Source organism: Fukomys damarensis, unplaced genomic scaffold (genome assembly GCF_012274545.1).
Source record: "Fukomys damarensis isolate Sample0158 unplaced genomic scaffold, DMR_v1.0_HiC HiC_scaffold_38, whole genome shotgun sequence".
Taxonomy (NCBI): domain Eukaryota; kingdom Metazoa; phylum Chordata; class Mammalia; order Rodentia; family Bathyergidae; genus Fukomys; species Fukomys damarensis.
The window spans coordinates 29,511,758-29,531,789 of record NW_022900950.1 but is presented as its reverse complement, the minus strand read 5'-3'; the positions used below and the strand labels follow the sequence as shown (position 1 = coordinate 29,531,789).

The 20,032-nt window shown below is 39.4% G+C and overlaps 1 protein-coding gene across 4 annotated transcripts in view; it reads right to left on the bottom strand.

Annotated features, from left to right (window-relative positions):
- The window catches only part of LOC104862098 (phospholipid-transporting ATPase IB), a 642,570-nt gene that overhangs the window by 217,595 nt on the left and 404,943 nt on the right, over positions 1–20,032 (bottom strand). For all 4 annotated transcript variants that reach the window (XM_010623803.3, XM_010623807.3, XM_010623808.2 and 1 more), the window contains exons 26-27: positions 19,448–19,631; positions 15,083–15,193 (exon numbers count right to left, since the gene is read on the bottom strand). In XM_010623803.3, coding sequence (XP_010622105.1) covers positions 15,083–15,193; positions 19,448–19,631 — 295 coding nt within the window. The remainder of the gene's footprint in view (positions 1–15,082; positions 15,194–19,447; positions 19,632–20,032) is intronic.

Below are 20,032 nucleotides of genomic sequence, written 5' to 3'. Positions count from 1 at the left end.
GTATTTTAATAAAATTTTTATTTTTTTTTTTTTTTTTTTTTTTTTTTTGGTACCAGGGATTGAACTCGGGTCCTTAATGCTTGCAAGGCAGGCCACCGAATAGCTGAGCTAAATCCCCGGCTCCTTTATTTTAGTTTTAAGAATTCATTCAACTAACTTGATTAATAAGGCTATTTTTCTTTCCTTCCTTCCTCCCTTCTTTCTTTATTGTTCTGGTGATTGAACCAATGGCCTTCACACTGAGCTACCTCTCCAGCCATTTTTTTTTTTTTTTGAGACGGGGTCTTGCTAAGTGGCAAAGTTTCCTGGGCTGGGCTGGAACTTATGATCCCCCTGCATTGACCTCCCAGAGTGTTGGGATTATAGGTGTGCATCATCACCACACATGGCTTATTTTAAATAAAATGTAAGTTTTTTTCCATTGATGCTTATTTAGTTTAGAAACTACTGATGAGCAATTCTTGATGAGAGTAGCTGTCATTTGTGGCTCGTGTTGTGAAAGATGCCATAGAAATAGCAGGGAAAAAAAAATTATCAACCATGACTCCGAGTGCATAGAACCCAGCAGACAGCAAGTAAACCACAGCACTACCTATTTACCAGAAGGAACTGCAATCAGTGCAGGTAAAATGCAGGTTAGAAGATGAAGAGTGTGCAAATGTTTCTCACTAAGACATCCCGGGAATTTTTACCACAGACAGGTTTCTATAGAATCACAAAAGAAAAACAATCAGCCCCCCCAATATAAAGACCCAATTAAAAAATGGGCATCCGAAATGAACAGACATTTCTCAGACAAAAAAGTAAAAGCGGCAAGTAAATATATGAAAAAATGTTCCACATCACTGGTCATTCGAGAGATGCAGATGAAAACAACACTGAGATTCCACCTCACCCCACAAAGAATGGCTGCTATCAAGAAATCACACAATAACAAATGTTGGCGGGGTTGCAGGGAGAAAGGAACCCTTCTCCACTGGTGGGAGTGTAGACTGGTGCAACCACTATGGAAATAAATATGGAGATACCTCAAAGAGCTGGGACTAGAGGTTCCGTTTGACCCAGCCATCCCTCTGCTGGGTATCTTTCCAAAAGAATTAAAAGAATCATACCACAGCGATATATGCACACCAATGTTTATAGCGGCACAGTTTGTAATAGCTAAAACTTGGAAACAGCCCATTTGTCCATCAGTTGGAAACTGGATAAAGAAGATTTGATTTTCTATAAAATGGAATACTACTCAGCCATAAACAATGAGAAATTGCAGTTATTCATAGGAAAATGGATACCTATTGAGGATATATTCATAAGTGAAATAAATAAGTCACGCATGTGTAAATACCAAATAGTTTCTCTGGTGTGAAAAGAAAGCTATGGTAGTACCCAAGATCCTAATGAGATAATTAATAATGTGAAATAGGAAGAAAAGGGCTAAAGGTGTGGGGAAAGTGGGAAGGGTAGGGGAAAGGGAATAAGGGAAAAGAAAAAAATATGAGAAGATGAAAAAATGGAAACAAAGTGTTTGTAAATGGGAAGGGGAGGAGGGGGTAAAGGGAGAGCAGGGACAAGGGGAAAAAATGAAAACCAAGACCTGTCATGTAGAGGTACAGGATCCCAGTAATGAATGTAACTGTACTGTATACCTAGATTGTACCAATAAACTCAATAAAAAGAAAAAAAAAGAATCACAAAAGAGAGAAAAGAAAAACAAAACTCAAGACCATGTGTATTTACATGTCTTTTGTAAGCGCTTATTCAAAGAGGCACTACTAGAAAGATGGGCTCAGCACATTAGTGAAGAAACAATTATCTTCTGCTTAGTGTTATTCAGAAGGGAAGAGAAATCCACTGTTGTTGTAGGACTTCTCTGAAGTACTCGATCTTTTTCAGATATATTTGAGATTAAAGTAATGAAATATTGGTAGTAGTTAATGTGAACTTTTAACATTCCTAGCAAGAATTATTAAATCAAATACATATTTTGTATCAGACAGGTACTAATGGTACCCTGAATAGAACAATAATAGGAGAAATACCGGTGGCTTTTCCATGACATGATAGCAAAAGACTAGTTCCTAGTGTTACCTCATTATTTGTTTACATGAAATGTTTTTTATATCATCATTTTTTTTTTGCAGTGAAGATTCAGAAAAGGACATGAAGTCTCTCCTAAGAAATCCTGAAAGTGTATATTGTACTTGTTGATATGGATGTGTATGCACTAGTGTGCACACACAGGTATACTAATACATTTATGAGCTTATCACATACACACAAGAACAAAACCCAGATGACTCATGGTATTGAAAGTACTGTGCACTAGAATTTTGCCTAACTTTGGCAAATAAAAATTTTATCTTTATTTTACTGTACCATGTAGACATGGCTGGGTAGGATTTTTCCCCCCATAAAATGTTGAGACAGCTTGATTTAATAGAAAATCTACATAATACTCCCAGAATTTACTCTGAAGAAGTATAGAAACTAACTCAGAGAGGCATTCTCCAGAGGAATTAAAAACACAGCATATCAAGGAAATGTTGTTTAGTTTGCTTTTTGGTGTTGTTTATTTTTGGTTGCTTGGAAAAGTTATCATACATTTTTGTGCAGGCAGTGGGGCTAGTTTCAAATATTAGCTCACTGAAAATCACAGAGGCAGATGCTGAAATTCCCAAATATGAAACATACTCAAAACTGTGTAGATCCAGTAGTTTCTCACAGGCCCCGCCATAAAATAGCAAGGACTGAATAATTAAAGAGGTGGCAAATTCCTCCAAGGACTGCCAGACATCAGCAAGCAGCTAGATGAATTAAGAGACTAAATGCATATTATTTACTGATTGCCATTTTCCTGATTGATTTGAAGCAAATTAATGAAATTAACAAAAGATACGCTTCTGGCTTTTAAAGGCAATTATGATCTAGTTAGATGGATTAAGAAATACTTTGGAAATGCTTCAAAGAATTGGTGCATTCTACCCTGCTGATTTTAAGAAGTTCACAGAAGCAGAGATTGAGAGCAAGAGGTTAGAACAGATTCCAGGGAGGACAAGGCACCTGACCTGGGTTTTGTGGGACAAGCAGCTAAGAGAGAATCACCTGCCAAGGCTCGATGAGACACATTCACAGGAACTGCCTGCAGGATATGTCCTCAGTTTCTGTGGTTGCATACAGCTGACAAAAACTGCTGCCAAAAGGAATAAGCAGCATTGTTTTGTCGCTTTTATTATTTGGGATGCTAAACTCTAACACTTTAGTACTTGAATTGTACAGAAAATACATTCAGATCATAATCAATGCCTGATATGAGTGTACTGGTTATCTGAGGTTTCAGGTTTGCAGCTTTTATAGCTCAAGAGTGATATCTAATTTATTTTGCTTCCTGCTTCTTAAAATTGAATGCATTAGCTTTAATCATAGGCACAGATAGAAGTCTAGATATTGCTCTGAAAGTTATAAATTTGAGTAAGTTGGTTCTGGTATATCAATTAACATATAAAATAATTTGTGCTTCATTTCTGCAAACAGACCACCTTTTCCCGGAGGCAGATTTCTCTTGAAAGACTCTCTCTCAAAATAAATAGGCAGCTTTATAGATTTAAAGCCAACCTAGCAACAAGAACAGCAATTAGTCTAGAAAAGCTTATTTTCCATTTTCATATTAATGAACACCAGTGGCTGGGATAGACTTCTTTGTTGCTTATTCTTACTGTGGGGTGCTCCAGAGTAGCGAAATCTAAGTGAATACTGAAAGGAGGTGTGGCTGACAGAACTCTGGGATACTTAAATCTGTACAGTCCCCAAGTTATAATTTTTCACTTTTATGATGGCGCAAAAGTCATAGGAGTTCAGTAGAAACTTTACTTTACCACGCTGCAGTCTGGTCCAGGCATCATCAGTGGGACCATCAAAGGAAGAGTATGTTTAGCAGAGGCCAAGTCCATAGCAAGGGTTCCTGGTGTTCTTTTCTCTAGGAAGGGTGGGCAGGAGTTGGGAACCAGGCAACTCCCCACCCTGTCAGCCACTCTCCAGGTGTACTAGTCAAATTTTTTTCAGGCCCTTCCTTAAACTATGATTTTCCTTAGAGTGATAATTTTCTGGTCCCTGGTTCACAGTATCCGATGGAGTTGGCTTCTGGATACTATCAATTCTGGAAGACCCAAGCCAGAAAGTCAGAGAGTCATAGCCAATAGTGACGTGCAATCAAAGGCCCTTACCAAAAAGTTTGTGCTTGACTTTTCCCTCCTAGAACCTGAGTGAGTGAGATGGAGACCAGATGGGAAAGAGACAGATAGATCTTCTTTAGCTCCTGCTTTCCAAGGTTGGCCTAGTTTTTTCCAAAAGTTCCATTAAAACCACAAGAGACTAGGGTGATGGTAGACGTGCGATTAGAAAGGAAAATTTGGAGGCCAACTGGGAGAATCTATTAGTCATTCACACATTGTGCAGGCTACTCACCTTAAGGGAAATTCTGGACTTGAGTGAATGAATATATTGTTCAAAATATGCAATGATGTAAGATGTGAAGAGATACTTCAACAAATACCCACAGCAAATAAGATTATGAGAAATAATGCAAAATAAGGAAATAAAATGGATATGTACTCATTATTAATATTTACCAAGTGAAATGAAACTCTGTTTATACTAAAACCTGACCATGAGTTTGTAATAAAGGAGTTATGCATAATTTCCAAAAGTGGGAAATAGCCCAAATGTCCTTCAACAGGTGAATAAATACATGAATGGTGGTACAGTCGTGAAATGGAGAACTACTCAGCAATTTTTCAAAAAGGATGAACGACTGACACAACAGCTTCGATGAATCTCAAGCCTATTATGTCAGAACTGGAACACCATATGATATAATTCCATCATGCGACATTCTGAGAAAGGCAGAATTACAGGTTTAGAACACAGGCCAGTCATTCCCAGGGGCTGGGTGTGTGGCAGTGGGGGTTGGGGGATTTCTGGAGACATGACACACAGTTCTGCCCCCATGTGTGGTGTGAGAACACTGCTGCATGCATTTGGCAAGACTCTGAGAACTGTATACTCCAAAAGTTAATTTTATTGCAAGTAAATTATACCATATAAAAAAGAAAGTAGTTGTTATGGCTTGTGTCTAGATGTCCCCCCAAAACCTCATGCCATCATAGGTGGGGCTTTTTCAGAGGTGGCTGGATCTAATGTGTGATGCTGGGATTAAGGGTATGTGATTACTAAATTAGTTCCCTGACTGGTTTGAGAGAGGGTGGTAGCTGGACAAAATATCAAAGGACAGAAAGAAGCTGCTCATTGCCATTTTGTCACTTTCTGCTTGCTGCCTCCTGCCTTCTGTGAGCTGTTGCTCTTCTGCAATGCCCCTCTGCCATGCCACCTGCCTTGGAGCCAACTGACTATGAACTGAAACCTCTACAAACTACGAGCTAAATAAACCTTTTTCCTTAACTCGTGGTGTTGGGTATTTTGTCTCAGCAATGAGAAAATTAACTAAGACAGCAGTCTGCTGTCGTAATAAAGACTTTGAAAAGAGTAGAGCAATCCCCTTAAGTGAGGCTAACAAGCAGGAAAAAGCTTATGTTATGAAAAAGCAACTTTGAAGTTGGCAAGGGACTAACAAAAAAGAGTACCAGAACAGCATGAAGCTTAAAGGACGAATAATAAAAGTTCATCCTATAAGCTCTAGACTCTAGAGGCCAATGTTTCAATCAATATTTTACTAGTATGCTGGAGGTACAAATGGTATCCAATAGGGTGAAACTACTTTGCCTCGCCTAGGTTTGAAAAACCAGGCAAGAAAGACAACATTCCTCTTCTTGAACCTTCTTTAAATAGTTCACTTGGTCTGCCAGGACCTTGTACTTGAAAAGAGGAGGGCTTTCTAAATACCCAGGACATCTACTGGCAAACCAATCTAGCTGCTCAAGTGATTCATCAGAATGCAAGAGAGATTATTTACCACTTAGAAGCACAGAGACTTGCTAGAGAGAGATGAGTATAAATGTGATAAGTATAAATAGAATCTCCCTGACCTAGAGGTAAAAGTCAACAAACTCTTAAGTACAAGAAAAACAAACTGCATTAACATGAATAATTACATTTTACTTGTATCCATAAGGATGTTTTAAAACTGTGGGCCAAAATCTACAGCCCAGGCTGCAAAATCTAGGTCAGCCTGACCAGTTTAGAGAAATGGAGGACAGGAGAAGGCATCTTGTACCTCTGCTAACAAACGCATGACTGTCAACCAACACCATCACTTCCCACCATGGGAGAGACGTGTCACGCACCCTCCTAGCCTCCTTTTCATAATCTTCTGCTACAGAGCACGTTCTCCCCGTTGTCGCATGGGCTTTCTTACAACCTGTTGATGAATCCACATGTTGGATCTTGGACCTTCTGACATTGTTAAGTAAGTGCCACTGAAACCCACTTGCTCACAATGGTGTTATTGGAGTACATGGAGACAAAAATGGATAGACAGTCATGAGAAGTGAATCTGTGCTCCTATATTGTAACACAATTAATTTTAAAAATTAGAGGAAATCTGATGTCAAAAGTTTTGGGCGGCACTGGCAGATGAAAGGTCAAGAAGAGATGCAGAAGAATAACACACACACACAAAAAAAACAAATATCAAGAGGAATCACCAGGAAAAACCTTACTAGTAGAGCCACAAGAATGAATAACCATTAAGACTCTCAGCCAAAATAAAATTTAGACCAAGGCAGGAATGTGCTTTAAGTATTTTAATCAAAATTATTCTTCATTCTCTCAAAGAATGTGGTGAGATAACATGTAATATAAATTCATCTAATATTTAGAGGAATGTTTCAATTAGAAAGTCACTTCATAAAGGAAAAGCAAGTGATATGCTATCAAAGTTATCTTTTTTATAGTTAAAAGTGAAAATGACAAAACAAAAACAAAAAATGCCTCCCCACTAAAGATTCGCACAAGTTTCTTCAACTGTAATGTAGTCAATAGAATATCCTGCTTATAAAATCTTGTGTACTTAGTCCTATAGGAATAAAGTTGTAAAGAAATGGTCCCTATTCTTAGCAAAGTCAGAGCCAGTTTGGACAATAAATTTAACCCTTACAAGCAATCAGTCCTAAGCTATATGGTGTGATCTATGCATACAATAGGAAGGGAAGCAAGTTGGAATATGGTAGTGTTAATGCATGAGGTGAAGTGAGCTAGATCCACCCCCCCCCCAGTGCTGGGGCTTTAATTTTGTTTCTGCCACAGTACCTAGGCAGGGAGAGACGTGGGCAGCCCAGAGGTAAACACATAGTGCCAGCCCACATTATAGCTCCTGTGATCCTATAGGTCTTTTATATTGACTTGGTTTTTTTGACTTGTACTTTTTACACTTGATCTTAGCCAAAAGGCCAAGAAACGATGGACTTGGACTTTTCTACTCCAAGGACACTTTAGCATTTTATGGAGTTTCAAAAAACTCAGTTTCTAAACAGTCAATATATATATACACACACACATACACACAATACATACACACACACACACATATATATATATATTTTTGTACAGGGGATCGAACTTGGGACCTTGTTCTTTTGAGGCAGGGGGCAGCATCACTGAGCTAAATCCCGTATTTTTTTAAATGTTGAGATTTTATAATGATCCTTTTCAGTAAGGCAGCTGCAAAAACACCATTTTTTAAAAAAAGCATACACTATCACATGTAAAAGGCCTAAGAGTCTATTTTTATAGAGTTCAAAGTGATTGTGAATCTTGCAGGGGAATCCCTCCAGACTGCTAGTGTGTTGCTGGCTTTATAACCATCTCCTCCTGCTCCCCTCCACTTTTGGCTAATAAACTGCCAGTGCTATCCACTAGCAGCAAGCAACTGGCTTCTGAGAACATTCCTGAGCACATGTCTAACTAGTTCTGTAGCCATCTTCCGACTGAAATATAAAACCCCTTCCCTGTTATTTACTGAGGGCTCAGCTAACTTCTGACATTTATCACAGAGCTGGAATAAACAGCATAGAATGGGAAAGACAGGTGCTGGCCTCTCTTTGGCGCACTGACCTGACCCTCTCCTTCCGGCCCTTTCACCTAAGCGTTCCTACTCATCCTTCACATCTTAACTCACTTCATCCTGGGACATGGAGGCCCTAACCTACCGCCACTATAAAGCACTGCTGTAAGTCCCCACTGCAAGCCGCCAAAGAGAAGCCATGATGCTGGATTGTAACTGTGGGATTTCTTATCTGCACTCCCACTCTATTAAAAGAGGAAGGTTCCTGTTCTACTTGTTGCCATGGCCCAAGAGTGCCTGACTTCAGTATAAGGCAAGAAAAGTAGAATTTGGAATGTTTCTATTTCAAGGTAATTTCTCAATTGCCCAGTGGCAAGTGTCTCTAAATAGGATAAAATTACATTTGAAAATTGTAATTATTGTTTTAAAATTATCAGCACAGAATAGGAAGCACCGAGGCAATCACGGACTCCATAAGCAGAGATACTGTTGGGCTGCCGCAGAGAACTATGCACACAGAGTTCTCCATGGGCACAGACCTTGGGCCGCTTATACTATATTCCCCCTTCCTACTCCCTTCTGACAGGGAGAGCTGCAGAGCTTGTCCCCTTATCCTTGGTCTTAACACTCCCTGCACCTGCTATAGATCAAGTGGCCAATATCTGATCAAAGCTTTTCACAGAGAATGGATACTTTGCACACTTGGTAAGGCCACAACACTTACTGGAAGGCCTTTTAAACCTGTCATTTGAATATTAACATGGTAACATTAAGCTCACATGCCAGTCTAGCTCTCCAAATTATATTGGAAATATAAAGCCACCTCTTCGAAAGCAGACACACAGACTATAGGAGGAAAGCTCAGCTATTAGGAATTTTATTTGTTATCATAATAAAATATCTCACATATCAAGTTTGAAATACATTTTGTCAAGATATATTTAAGTCATATATTATATTTGAGGGGAAAGAGTCACTACATGGATTTTTTATCATGGTTTTGAATATCTATTCTTTATGGATTCTTACATTTAAAGCAAAATCCACTCCAAAATCACTGACTTTACAAAGGTATAAAAACAGCCAAAGGGAATATTGTGTATGTTTTCAAAAATAAAAAATTCAAAGAACTCATCTGGTGAGAATATTTTGAATTACAGTGATAATTTATACATAAACTATAATAAATCATACTTTAAAAATTTGAGTGAACAGGAAATAAAATGTTGGTAAGCCTTTTATTCACATCCTGCAGTATTATAGAGAAGTTTTTTGCTTGCTTTGAATGTGTCTGATGTTGACCAATGTTCAACAGCAATCTACTAAATTCTGTTGCTGGGGTTATGTTGGGTACCAAAATTTGTTACGGTCTTAAAATCCCTATTTCTCATTCAGTGATAATATTCCCAGGTTTCCTTGAAAAATAGGCTTCCCTTTTCCTGGCCTAGATATCATAACCCAAGAAAATACTAGAATGACCTTAAGAAAATACTAAAATTTGTTACACAGGTTTCCAAAAGTATGTAGATGCTCTAAGTAGCATATTACTTCTGTATTTTCACAAAAATATTTATATGATATGTTTATTCTCTATGTACAAATCACCCAGCAATAATCACCCAGATAATTTCAAAGCTTCATCTCTACTTCAAACACAATCTGGCAGAACATGTTTATGTTATACCAAAGTCTATGAGAGATTCATATCTGAATTTTTTTCAAAATAAAGGTTAAATTCAAGTTTTAGTATTTAAACTATACTACCACTAAAATTTTCATTCCAAATGACATTTTCTCAGGATTCTTAAAGTCTAATGGATGAATGCAAAACTAGGCAATGCTTAAAATGCTGCTGCTACTGCTACTGTGCTTTCAAGCTGTATTCTATTGAGGAAATATTGAATAACTAACTCCTAGTTTACTGACCGGTGCAGAGACTTTAAAGAACATTGTCAACCTTTTCTTTTGGGTACCACAAAGAGTTCACATTAGGACTTCAGGAATTTATAGGAATCCTTACCTAACCTCTTCACCCCCAATTTTACATTTAAGGAAAAATCATCTCATTGTCAAAATCAAAGAGTTCAGGGAAATCAGTCCTTGCCTTCTGCCTATAAATTACAAGAACAGATAGTTACACAATGATCATGATTTATGCCCCAGGCTTAAAACTGCAAAATTACATTTAAGTTCTCTGCTTACCATCTGTCCTACATATTTACAAATTTTCTGAGTCACTTTTACTATGTAACCTGCCTATTCCAAAATGAAAAAGGGAATCCCAGTTTGAAATGGCAACAGGACTCCTACCAAATTATTTAGATCACATTCACTGGCTACTTATACACCCTGCTCAGCCTGATTCCTTGCTTTTGCTAATTTTATTCCCATTCCCATTGTCCAATGCAGACATGCAGGGAGCACACTCACCCAGATGGCTTCAGGAATCTCCTCTGCTCGGCCAGGCTATTGGGAAACATAGTCCACCTGACCACAGCCATGAAACTTACCATTTTAATTGGCTTAACACAAAACTAAACCCCATTTAAAATTTATTTTTCAAATCCTCAGTAAGTTTCCAAAACATACACTCTGCTTTTGTATTTTTTGTCTTCTTCAAGGTGACTAACGTTGAGAAGTGCTTGTGACATTCTTTCCCCTCCCTCCCTTCCTTCCATATTTTTCTTTCTCTTTCCCTTCCTCTTTCTATATTTTATTGGATATATTTTAATAGATACAACACAAAGCACGATCTTAACCATTTTCCTATGTACAGTTCTAATGATTCACACTTGCACTACATTTCCAGTACATTTACAGAACTGAGCAACAATCACCCCGTCCATCTCCAGAACTCTTCTGGACAGCTTATCACCATTGCCTATGGGAGGCAAACACAAAATTGCCAATTTGTTTCTCTTGATAAATTTCAGTTTTAATTCATAAAATTATATAATTGAAGGGAGTATATCTTGGTGTATGTTAATGATACATCAATGAAAAACATTTATCAAAAACAGAGAGGTGGGATGCAGTGGGAAATGAAGCTGCTGGCAATTGGTCCCCACACTGCAGAGGAGCAATGCATGACAGAGAGATGGAGATTTTGTGAGAAGTCAGGGGTCCTGGGCACAGCTGGAAGACAGACATGCATTCACCAGTCATTCACAGCCAACATCTTGAGCATCTCTCTTCAAAACACTGTGCTGGGTCCTGGAACTGACTGACTATATTTTAGAAATGATATTTTGGATGCATTAGAGATGGTTGAGAAAGTACAACTAGTGGTTTTATAAAAGGTAAAAAACTCTAAAGTCAGTGGCACAGAAGACGGAGGCAAAGACTGTATGAAGTTTTTGCTTTTATCTTTTAACAGGCCCACCATGAAAACACAGATTCTATTTTGTTTTTTTCATTTTTAAATCACTTCAACTAATGGGTACTTTGGCCTAAATAAATTTTATGTGACACGTTCAACAAGCATGAATAAAATCTACCAGCAACAAAGAATCTTCGCACAGATAAAAGTACACAAATGGAGCACAAGCTACATTCAAGGCACTGTGATACAAATGGCCTAGTTAGTTCAACATCATTTTGGTGGAATGTCTGTTATCAGTGCAGAGGTAAAGTTGTTATCCCACAAGACTCCTTTTGGGTGAAACTGGAGATAACATGGCAGCTATCAATGCAAGAAGTAGATAAACAGATGGTGGGAAGCCATGCAGTGAAATATCATGGACCAGGGTTCTATGTATGAACTGTGAATGGCTTCAGAAAGACACTTTGAATCGCAGAATGTGCAATATGACAAATATTATCTAAAAACATTTGCTTAATATCTCAGTAACAACAGAGTAAAGATCAAGACAGATAATACATAAGGGAAAGACGAGAGTGAAGGAAATGTCCAGTGCATGTTCTGTATAGCAATGGGAACATGTCCGTATATCCATAAGTCCCTGTGGGGAAACCCATCTTGTACATTAATATACCAAGTAAGTACAGTGTATAATGTCACAGGCTTACAGGTTTCCCCTACAGTCTTTACTGATAATTCAAATCATATAATAATGATATAAATCATAATTAGACCTAAGGCCATGAAGTATGTGTGTTTTAATCCTCCCCAAATATTTTTGGGTCATATTGGAGATTTAACCCAGAGTTTTCAATTGATCTACACATCTAGTTCTTTTCCGTATTTTTTAAATTGTGAGACAGCATCTTGCTAAGTTGCTTAATTGCCTGGGTAATATATGGCCACCAAACCCAGCTAGAACGAATTCTTAAGTGACTGGTATTACATGTATCAGAGAATATTTAAGATGTGAACATATTGGCTATTGTAAAAGGCCTTTGCTTGACTTATGAGAAAACTATGTAAGAGAAATGAGTAATGTATTTCATTTATTTTTACTTAACTGATTATAAGGTAACCTTTAGTATTTTTTGTTTGTAAATGAGCAAATCAACTTATAACAGTCTCTGATTTTGTAAATCAAATATATTAAGCTAATATGCAAGTAATACCTTTGTATTTCTAAAATTTTATGTGAGGTGTGTGCTGATGCCAGGGAACTAATTGGGCAATAATAATAATACTAAGTCTGTGCTCTTACCACATGGGCTTAGTCAAGGGTTTTGTTTTCTTGGTTTCCAAATTAGTATTTTCTAGAAATATGAAACTGAAAATTAGGCACAGAGTAGTGGAGTCTCTTTGCATTTTTAACTTTAAAAAGAATACTTGAAAAGGCCATTTATAGAAGACCATTTAACAATTATTGCTCAGCTATAATAAAAAATTAATTTGGACACTTTATGGCACTTTCAGGGCCTCATTCCAAATCAAAGTTTTCAGATGGACTAAAATTATACTCTTGTCAGCCTGAGCCCACTTGAAGTTAAAAAAAAATTAAAAAGGCAAGATAGTAGGTGTAAATGACTAAGAAGGGCCACTGAGGGGTGCTGTGGAAAGTGAAAGACGTGGTAGCTTCATGCGGAATGTCTCAGTAAGCAGTCCAGCCTATCTGTAATCTGATGATGGTGAGGAAAACCAGATTACTAAGAAAAACTTCTGAAGCCAACAGCTAGAAGAGCACAAAACACTGTGAACCTTGGAATGGCATTAGGAGCAGGGATTCTAATAGCCCTATACACTATCATCTGTGACCCTCATGACATTTAAAGTGACTCCTATCATGGATGCGAAGACTTGTTGAAGAAGAAAGGGGCAGACATCTTTAAGTGCCAAAAAGGAAATGTGCAAATGCAAGCAAGAAGAAGACAAAGCCTACAGAGTTCACAACACTAGCATCCGATGTTCCTACCCGGAGCAGGTGAAGTTGACTATTACAGCATAAGACAAGCGTACACATTGTGTATAATTTTTGAAGTTATATCGATTTTAACCTCAAACTACTGAATGTCAATTCTGTCCCCTAATTTCTTGAGGTCCTGCTGAATATTTTCTTAAAAGAGATAATACTGCCGTGTTTAATACAAGCAGATATCATCTCACACGAAGGATCCAAATAAGGAACAGGTCAGTTTTTAAAACTCTGCCTACATCTCTTTGATTACTCATCCCTATGAGGAGGCTTTGTGCAAGCTACAAGAAGCATCTTCTCTGCAGATGCAACTGTCCCTTGGGTACACAGGTGAGCAAAGAAGCTGCCTCTTTTGGAAATTGGGAAAAGGCATGGCTGTTTCCAGATGAACCTCAAGAAGTCTGAGGGATAGAGAAGCAGGAGCTATGTTTCTGCACCATTTACACCCTTGCCCGAGTAGCCTTCTGAAGTGTGCAACTTGCACAGCTTGGGAAAATCAGCCTTTTTAGTACTTTACTTACCAGATGATGACATGAACCTATTTGACCTTAATGATTCTTTAGGAAAAATTAGAGGAGTTGGTAGAGAAGCAGTCATTTACACTTCCATGAGTAAGCCACTTGTTGTCTGAGTTGAATATTTTAACAGAGTGCATCAGAAAACAATGATCTCTGACTTGATTATTATCTTTGCCAAGAGTCGAGAGAAACCACACATAACAGAATGAGATATTAAAACACCATAAGCAATTAATATAGAGTGACTATCGCTTCCTATTCCTTCATAGAGTGACTGCCTGGTTCTCTTTTTCTAAATACATTTGGAAACCCACTTGTCATGTTAACCTCAAAGCCATACCTTAGCAACAAACTGTTCTTAAGAATGAAGTGACCAGTAGCACTGATTTCAAACATAAAATGCTTTTTCCACTTTTTTTTGGGACCAGCCTTCTTGCAAGCACATCTATTTTGCTAGTAGCCGAGTCACCATCTTGCAAAATTGTTGGACAAAAAAAGTATGAAGTCATGGCAACATTTTAAATTATCTTGTTTTTTTTCTGTCCCAATACCCTGCTCACTCTCACACCCTCCCTATACAAGTACTGTTAGGACTTGATATCCTAGGATCAGTGAAAGAATGTTCAGGAGACCCACAGAACCCAAGAGAAATATGACTAGTAACCAGGCCCTGTGCCTTTCTAGAAGTGTCTCAGTGCCCACCAAGAAAGATGAGAATGTCTGCTACTGGGCACTGGCCACTTCCGGTCTCAAACTACCCCTAGAAAAGAAGGGTGTGAGTGACAGCAACATCCTACCCCAGGATAGGACATAAAGGCAGAAGCAGGGAAAGAGGCCCCCAGGAATCAGAAGGGAGAGCAGAATGCAGGGGGAAGGTATGGATGGCAGGGAAGAAAGAGTGTAGCCCAGCTTTGATTATTGAACATGAGGCTCAAGACCCAGAGGTACAGCCAGCTTCCAAGGAGGCAACATGCAAGTTGTGTTGGTTCCATTTCTGGAACAAAATGAAATGTGTTCTCTTCAAATTTTTGCTCCTTGAATTTTTCTTGGTAACGTGAATTTCATACAAAAATTCAAAAAGCTTTCAATCTTTGGTGTGAATGGGTTAAAGAGCTATAGCAGGTTAATTAGTTTCATTAATTTCATATTAACAAAATCCTTTCTTGAGGCAACTTTGCTTAAAGATGCTCTTCTCAGGGCAAAAAATTCCTCTTCCTTACCTCAATGATGTAGAGAACCACGTTCTTATAGAAACAGTACAATATGCACTTGGTCACCCGGTTGTAGCTCCAGGCTCCATGAACCAACAGCAACTTCTCCAAGTAGGAAAACTGAAAGAGAACACAGATCCAGATCCTGTTCTTCAGAAAAGAAAATCACAAAATGTCCTTATGAGCAGAAAACATAGTTTCTTCTCACTAGAGGAAACAGATCCTGTGAGGCACATGACAAAAGCATTCCCTGTAGGGGGAGCTTTCAGGCCACGGGAGAACAACTAAAACCTCATATCTTACCCTAATTATTACTTTCCCCAAGATGATGCTAGACTATTCATGACAACCTCATGGGATTCTACGGAAGTAATGCTTTTTAGGATCTTAATTATTAAAAAGACAACTTGAATTGGAAGAAAAGTATAGTGGGAATCACATGTCTCTCTACACTTCGGTCACGGATTTTTATGGTGACAACAGAAGCAAGACACAAAGGACACATATCATATTGCATTTTTTTTAAAAAAAGATACACAAGTGGACACACAAACTTCTCACTGTCAGCCTGCAAGTTAAAAACATTTACGTACATAGGCATATGGATACAGAGGCACACAAACACACTCATGGGCACACAAAGAGACGGACACACACAGATGTTCATACACATACACACAGATGTAGATATAGCACACATACACTGACTCCACTTCTACACCCATTTTGTTCTCTCTTTTATTTTGCGTCTGATTGGCATACCTTTTTGCCTCCAACAAGTTTCCCTTGCCAGAGTACTATGCAACTGGAGCAGCTAACTGGCTCTAAGTAGAAAGTGATGCAATGGATCCTGTAGCTTGAGAGAGGAGCCAGTAATATGCCGATAAAATCCATACATCCTCCTTGGGGCAAGGGACCTTTGAATAATATCTCTTCAGCCTCCTTATATCCTGCCTTTCCCTTTTGTGTCCTATTCTCGGGAGGCCTAAAAAGTGTGAACCACAAGGTGGAAGGAGGGAAGTGAGGTTCTTTGCCCCACTTTTGGTTTTGTAGATTGTATCATGATCTGATAAGAATATACCGTGAGGAGAAATTTGGTCTAAATTCATAACTTCTATACGCTCAAACTGCCTCACACTGGGTTGGCACTCCTCTCAGCTGCTGCTGTGGTTGTGCAGTCAGTCCTGAAAGGCTCCCTGCGTTAGAGGTTCAATCCCAGTGTGGGGACTTTATGAGGTGAGCCTACTGGGAGGTGACAGGGTCGTTAAGGGAACTGTCTTCATAATGAGCTTATTCTCATGAGAGGCTAACTACTTCCTGTAAGAGGGTTCTGACTCCACCCTTCCCTCCTCCTTTTGCCTCTCATGAGATCTCATCATGATGTTATATCTGCTTGCCATGTTGCATTGCAGCTAGAAGGCCTTCACCAGACCCAAATGCCTTGAGTGAAAATCTTAATTCTTCCATTCAGGGTCATAGCATCCCTGCTTCTGGGCAATCTACAAACTGTAACCCCTGAAGCTATAAGGAAATAATCACACCTATCTGCAAACTTCTCAGAAGACTAGAAATTCCTTTGCTAGTGTGAATTGTCCATAAATTTTAGATAACTTTTGAAATTAAATTTAGCTATCTGTAGAAAAGAAAGACCCTGAGTGAAAATAAAATACCTTAAAAATTTTTAAGCGGAACTACAAGTAAATTCCCATTAGAACTAAAGAAAATTACACCCTAGGTAAAGTCACATTTCAATGAGCTCTTGAAGAAGACGGGGGAAGGCAGAGCTGCTCATCCATGTACTCAGAATTGAAGGGGCAACTTCAAAGTGGCAGAAGTAGGTGCACATGGAAAAATAAAACTTCTCATAAAGGCTCATTAAGGATTCCAAAGGGGAATGGGGAAATCATAAAATAACTAGCTAAACAAATAAAAAGGAAGTTTGCATTTGACCTGGACTCCCTGGTGTTAAATTTCAATGGGCACCAGAACATCTGCTTGAGTGATCCTGGAGACCTCAACCTGAGTGTTACAATGATTTGTTTTCAGGCGGGGGTAAAAAAAATTATATATATATCCTAAGTCAAAATCCCATCTTCATGAGGTCATTCAAAAGACATTATGAAGGTGGGAGTAGGAATGATTCTGTCTGGAGGAGAACAGGAAGCCGAGGCTGCAGGCACAGCATTACATCCACGGCAACCAAGGCCACCCAGGGACAGGCAGCTACACAGATGCGGTCATCAGTCCGGATGGCCCCTGTGTAGAAAAGCATGTGGCAGGCAGGAGAGAAACAGAACCAGAGCTCTGTCTACTTCACAGCTTTCCTAGGGCAAATCTCAGAGATCAATATTTTTTGTCTTCTATATATCATTTTACAGGATACTTCCTCAAAAACCCAATAAAATGTATAATGCCCACATTATAAATGAACAGATGAAGCACACAATGTTACCTTTAACCAGAGATGTTTATCATCTGGATGAGGCAAAGGGATTCATCCAATTGTGGCATTTCTGGTATAGGAATTAAGGTATAAGCAGCATGGTTGTGGGTGAAGAGGTGGTAAGATTGGCACAAAAACAGCCCTGAAATAACAGCATCCTCTCCAAATCACAAAAACAACCAGGGACAGGAGAAACAAGGGCCCACAGACATACGTAGCACCATCCATTCCTTTAGCAGAGGGAACTATCAAACTTTGGGGCAAGAACAGCCCAAACAGAGTTATAAAGCCCTGCTTCATAGTCTACCCTTCGCTGATCCTTTCAATTTGAGGAGCATAATCGATGCAGATCCCACGACCTATTAATATGCAGTTCCAATAAAGAAAGTCACAGAATCACCCTTCCCTGGACATTTGAAAGAAAAAAACAACAGACAAATATTTGCCTGGAACTCCTAGGAAACCTCCTAAGATCCCTTCCAGCCAGATGATGTTATAATTCAAGTATTTACTAATGCTGGGAGGTATAACATGCACAGTTGCTGACAGCGTACAGGAAGCCCAAGTCCCACAGGTCTCTGAGCAGCTGACCCAGGAAAGCAACCTGGCAGGTGTGTAGAGCAGCCCAGCGTCTGCCTTTCTCTGACCTTGGCTGTTCTCAGACCTGAGGCAGGTTACCTGATACAAAGGAACCTTGGCTTTCCCAACTATAAAAATCAGAATCCTTTCTCTTATCTATTTCAAGAACTCTCCTTCAGATATATTTGAAATCAACAAAGGATTAAGATTAGTGTTGCACACTTTTCAGAGCCATGTGGATTTTAAAAATTCCTGCCTGTGTGCAGAACACAGAGGAGGAGGGAACTTGAGAGGTGATCTAACACAGAGCCCTCCTTTGGGGAAAGGGAACTGTGAGTCGCACAAGACCATCCCACAACCCTTGGAGCTGCAGGAAGTTTGTTCAACTTCTAGATGCAGATCCTGACTTCAGCCTAATGAGGGAACAAACCCCTATTCCTTGTATTCATGTGATTAAACAGTGTATATCTTAAAAACAAAAATAGGTGGGAGTTCTTGCTAACCAGTGAAGGCACAGGTACTGAGTAACAACACACTGAAATCTGAAGTAGGAATCAGGAATCTAGGGATGATTCAGCAGCCTGGTTATCTAGATGTACATCTTAGGAGTCAGGAGTCTGGTTCTTGTCCTTCACCTTTGAGCTGTCAATAGGAATAGGCAAGTCTTTCATCCTCAGGTCACCTGTGCAATAACCACAAAGTGCACCAGGAGCCTCTGCACACAACTAATTTCTTGTTGGAATGGAATAAACTTGGCTTGACAGCAGGGATTCGTTTGCTACTGGAGCATGAAGTCATGATGGCCCTACCCTGGTTCATGCACTCAGCAAGTCACCTCACAGCAGCAGGCTACAGCAGCGCCTCAGTCATAACTGTTGAGCGGGACTGTAAATCACTGTTTTTCCCTGACTTAAACACCTGGTCAGTGTATGCCAGCACCTTCACGAAGTGGGGAAGTCCCAGGAGGTGATGGTAGAGAATGAATGTTATTAGCTCAGCTATTTTCAGCGGGAAACATGTATGAGAAGCTGGTGCAGCAGAAGAAGGAGTGGGGGCTGACAGGAAATATTCATAGGACCAAGGATCTCTCTGCCAGCAAAAGTACAGTGCTTAGATGACAGAGAAGTAGAATAGCCCCATGTCTGGCTAGAGGAAACTACACTGGCAAGACAGGGCCTCTTGACTGCAGAAGATCAAAAAGGAAATCTAAATGCACCAGTAGTTTCATCTAGATAGGACCTCAATGGGGTGGCAAAGTTCTTGGAGCTGGACTGTAGGTTAAGCACCAGGCTTCCATGCCTAGCTACCATCGCTGTCACAAGACCCAACAGCTGGTCACTTACACAACTGACCTGTGCAATGGCGTAATCCGAGTTGTTGGTGGCTTGCATGCCCTCATTGCCACTGATCCCTACTCCCACATGGGCTGTCTGGATCATCCCAACGTCATTGGCACCATCCCCAATAGCAAGAGTGATAGCCTTCACCCGCTTCTTCACTACGTCCACTATCTCAGACTTCTGCAGAGGAGACACTCTGTGGGAGAAGAAAAAAATAACAATGACGTGCATCTTTCTAGAAGAAACAGCTGTGATGTACATTCAGCTGTTAAAAGGGCAGTTTTTGGACAATCTCCAAATCCAATACATGTGTTTTACGCTCGTGTGCAAAGAACCTTTAGAAAACAGTAGCTGTGGCTTTCAAGTGTTTGACAGCTTCATAGGTGAAATACACAACTCAAAATTAACTTAAAACACAGACTGTTTGCAATTGCCTTGTTCAGTGGGAGCTAAACCCTTCAGGGTGTGTGCACCCTGCACACCCATAAAGCTGGTTAAAATAGTTACAGGAGGGCCAGGGATTTAGCTCAGTGGTTCCACTGCCTGCTGCACAAGGTCCTAAGTTCAATCCTCAGTACAAAAAAAAAAAAAAAAAAA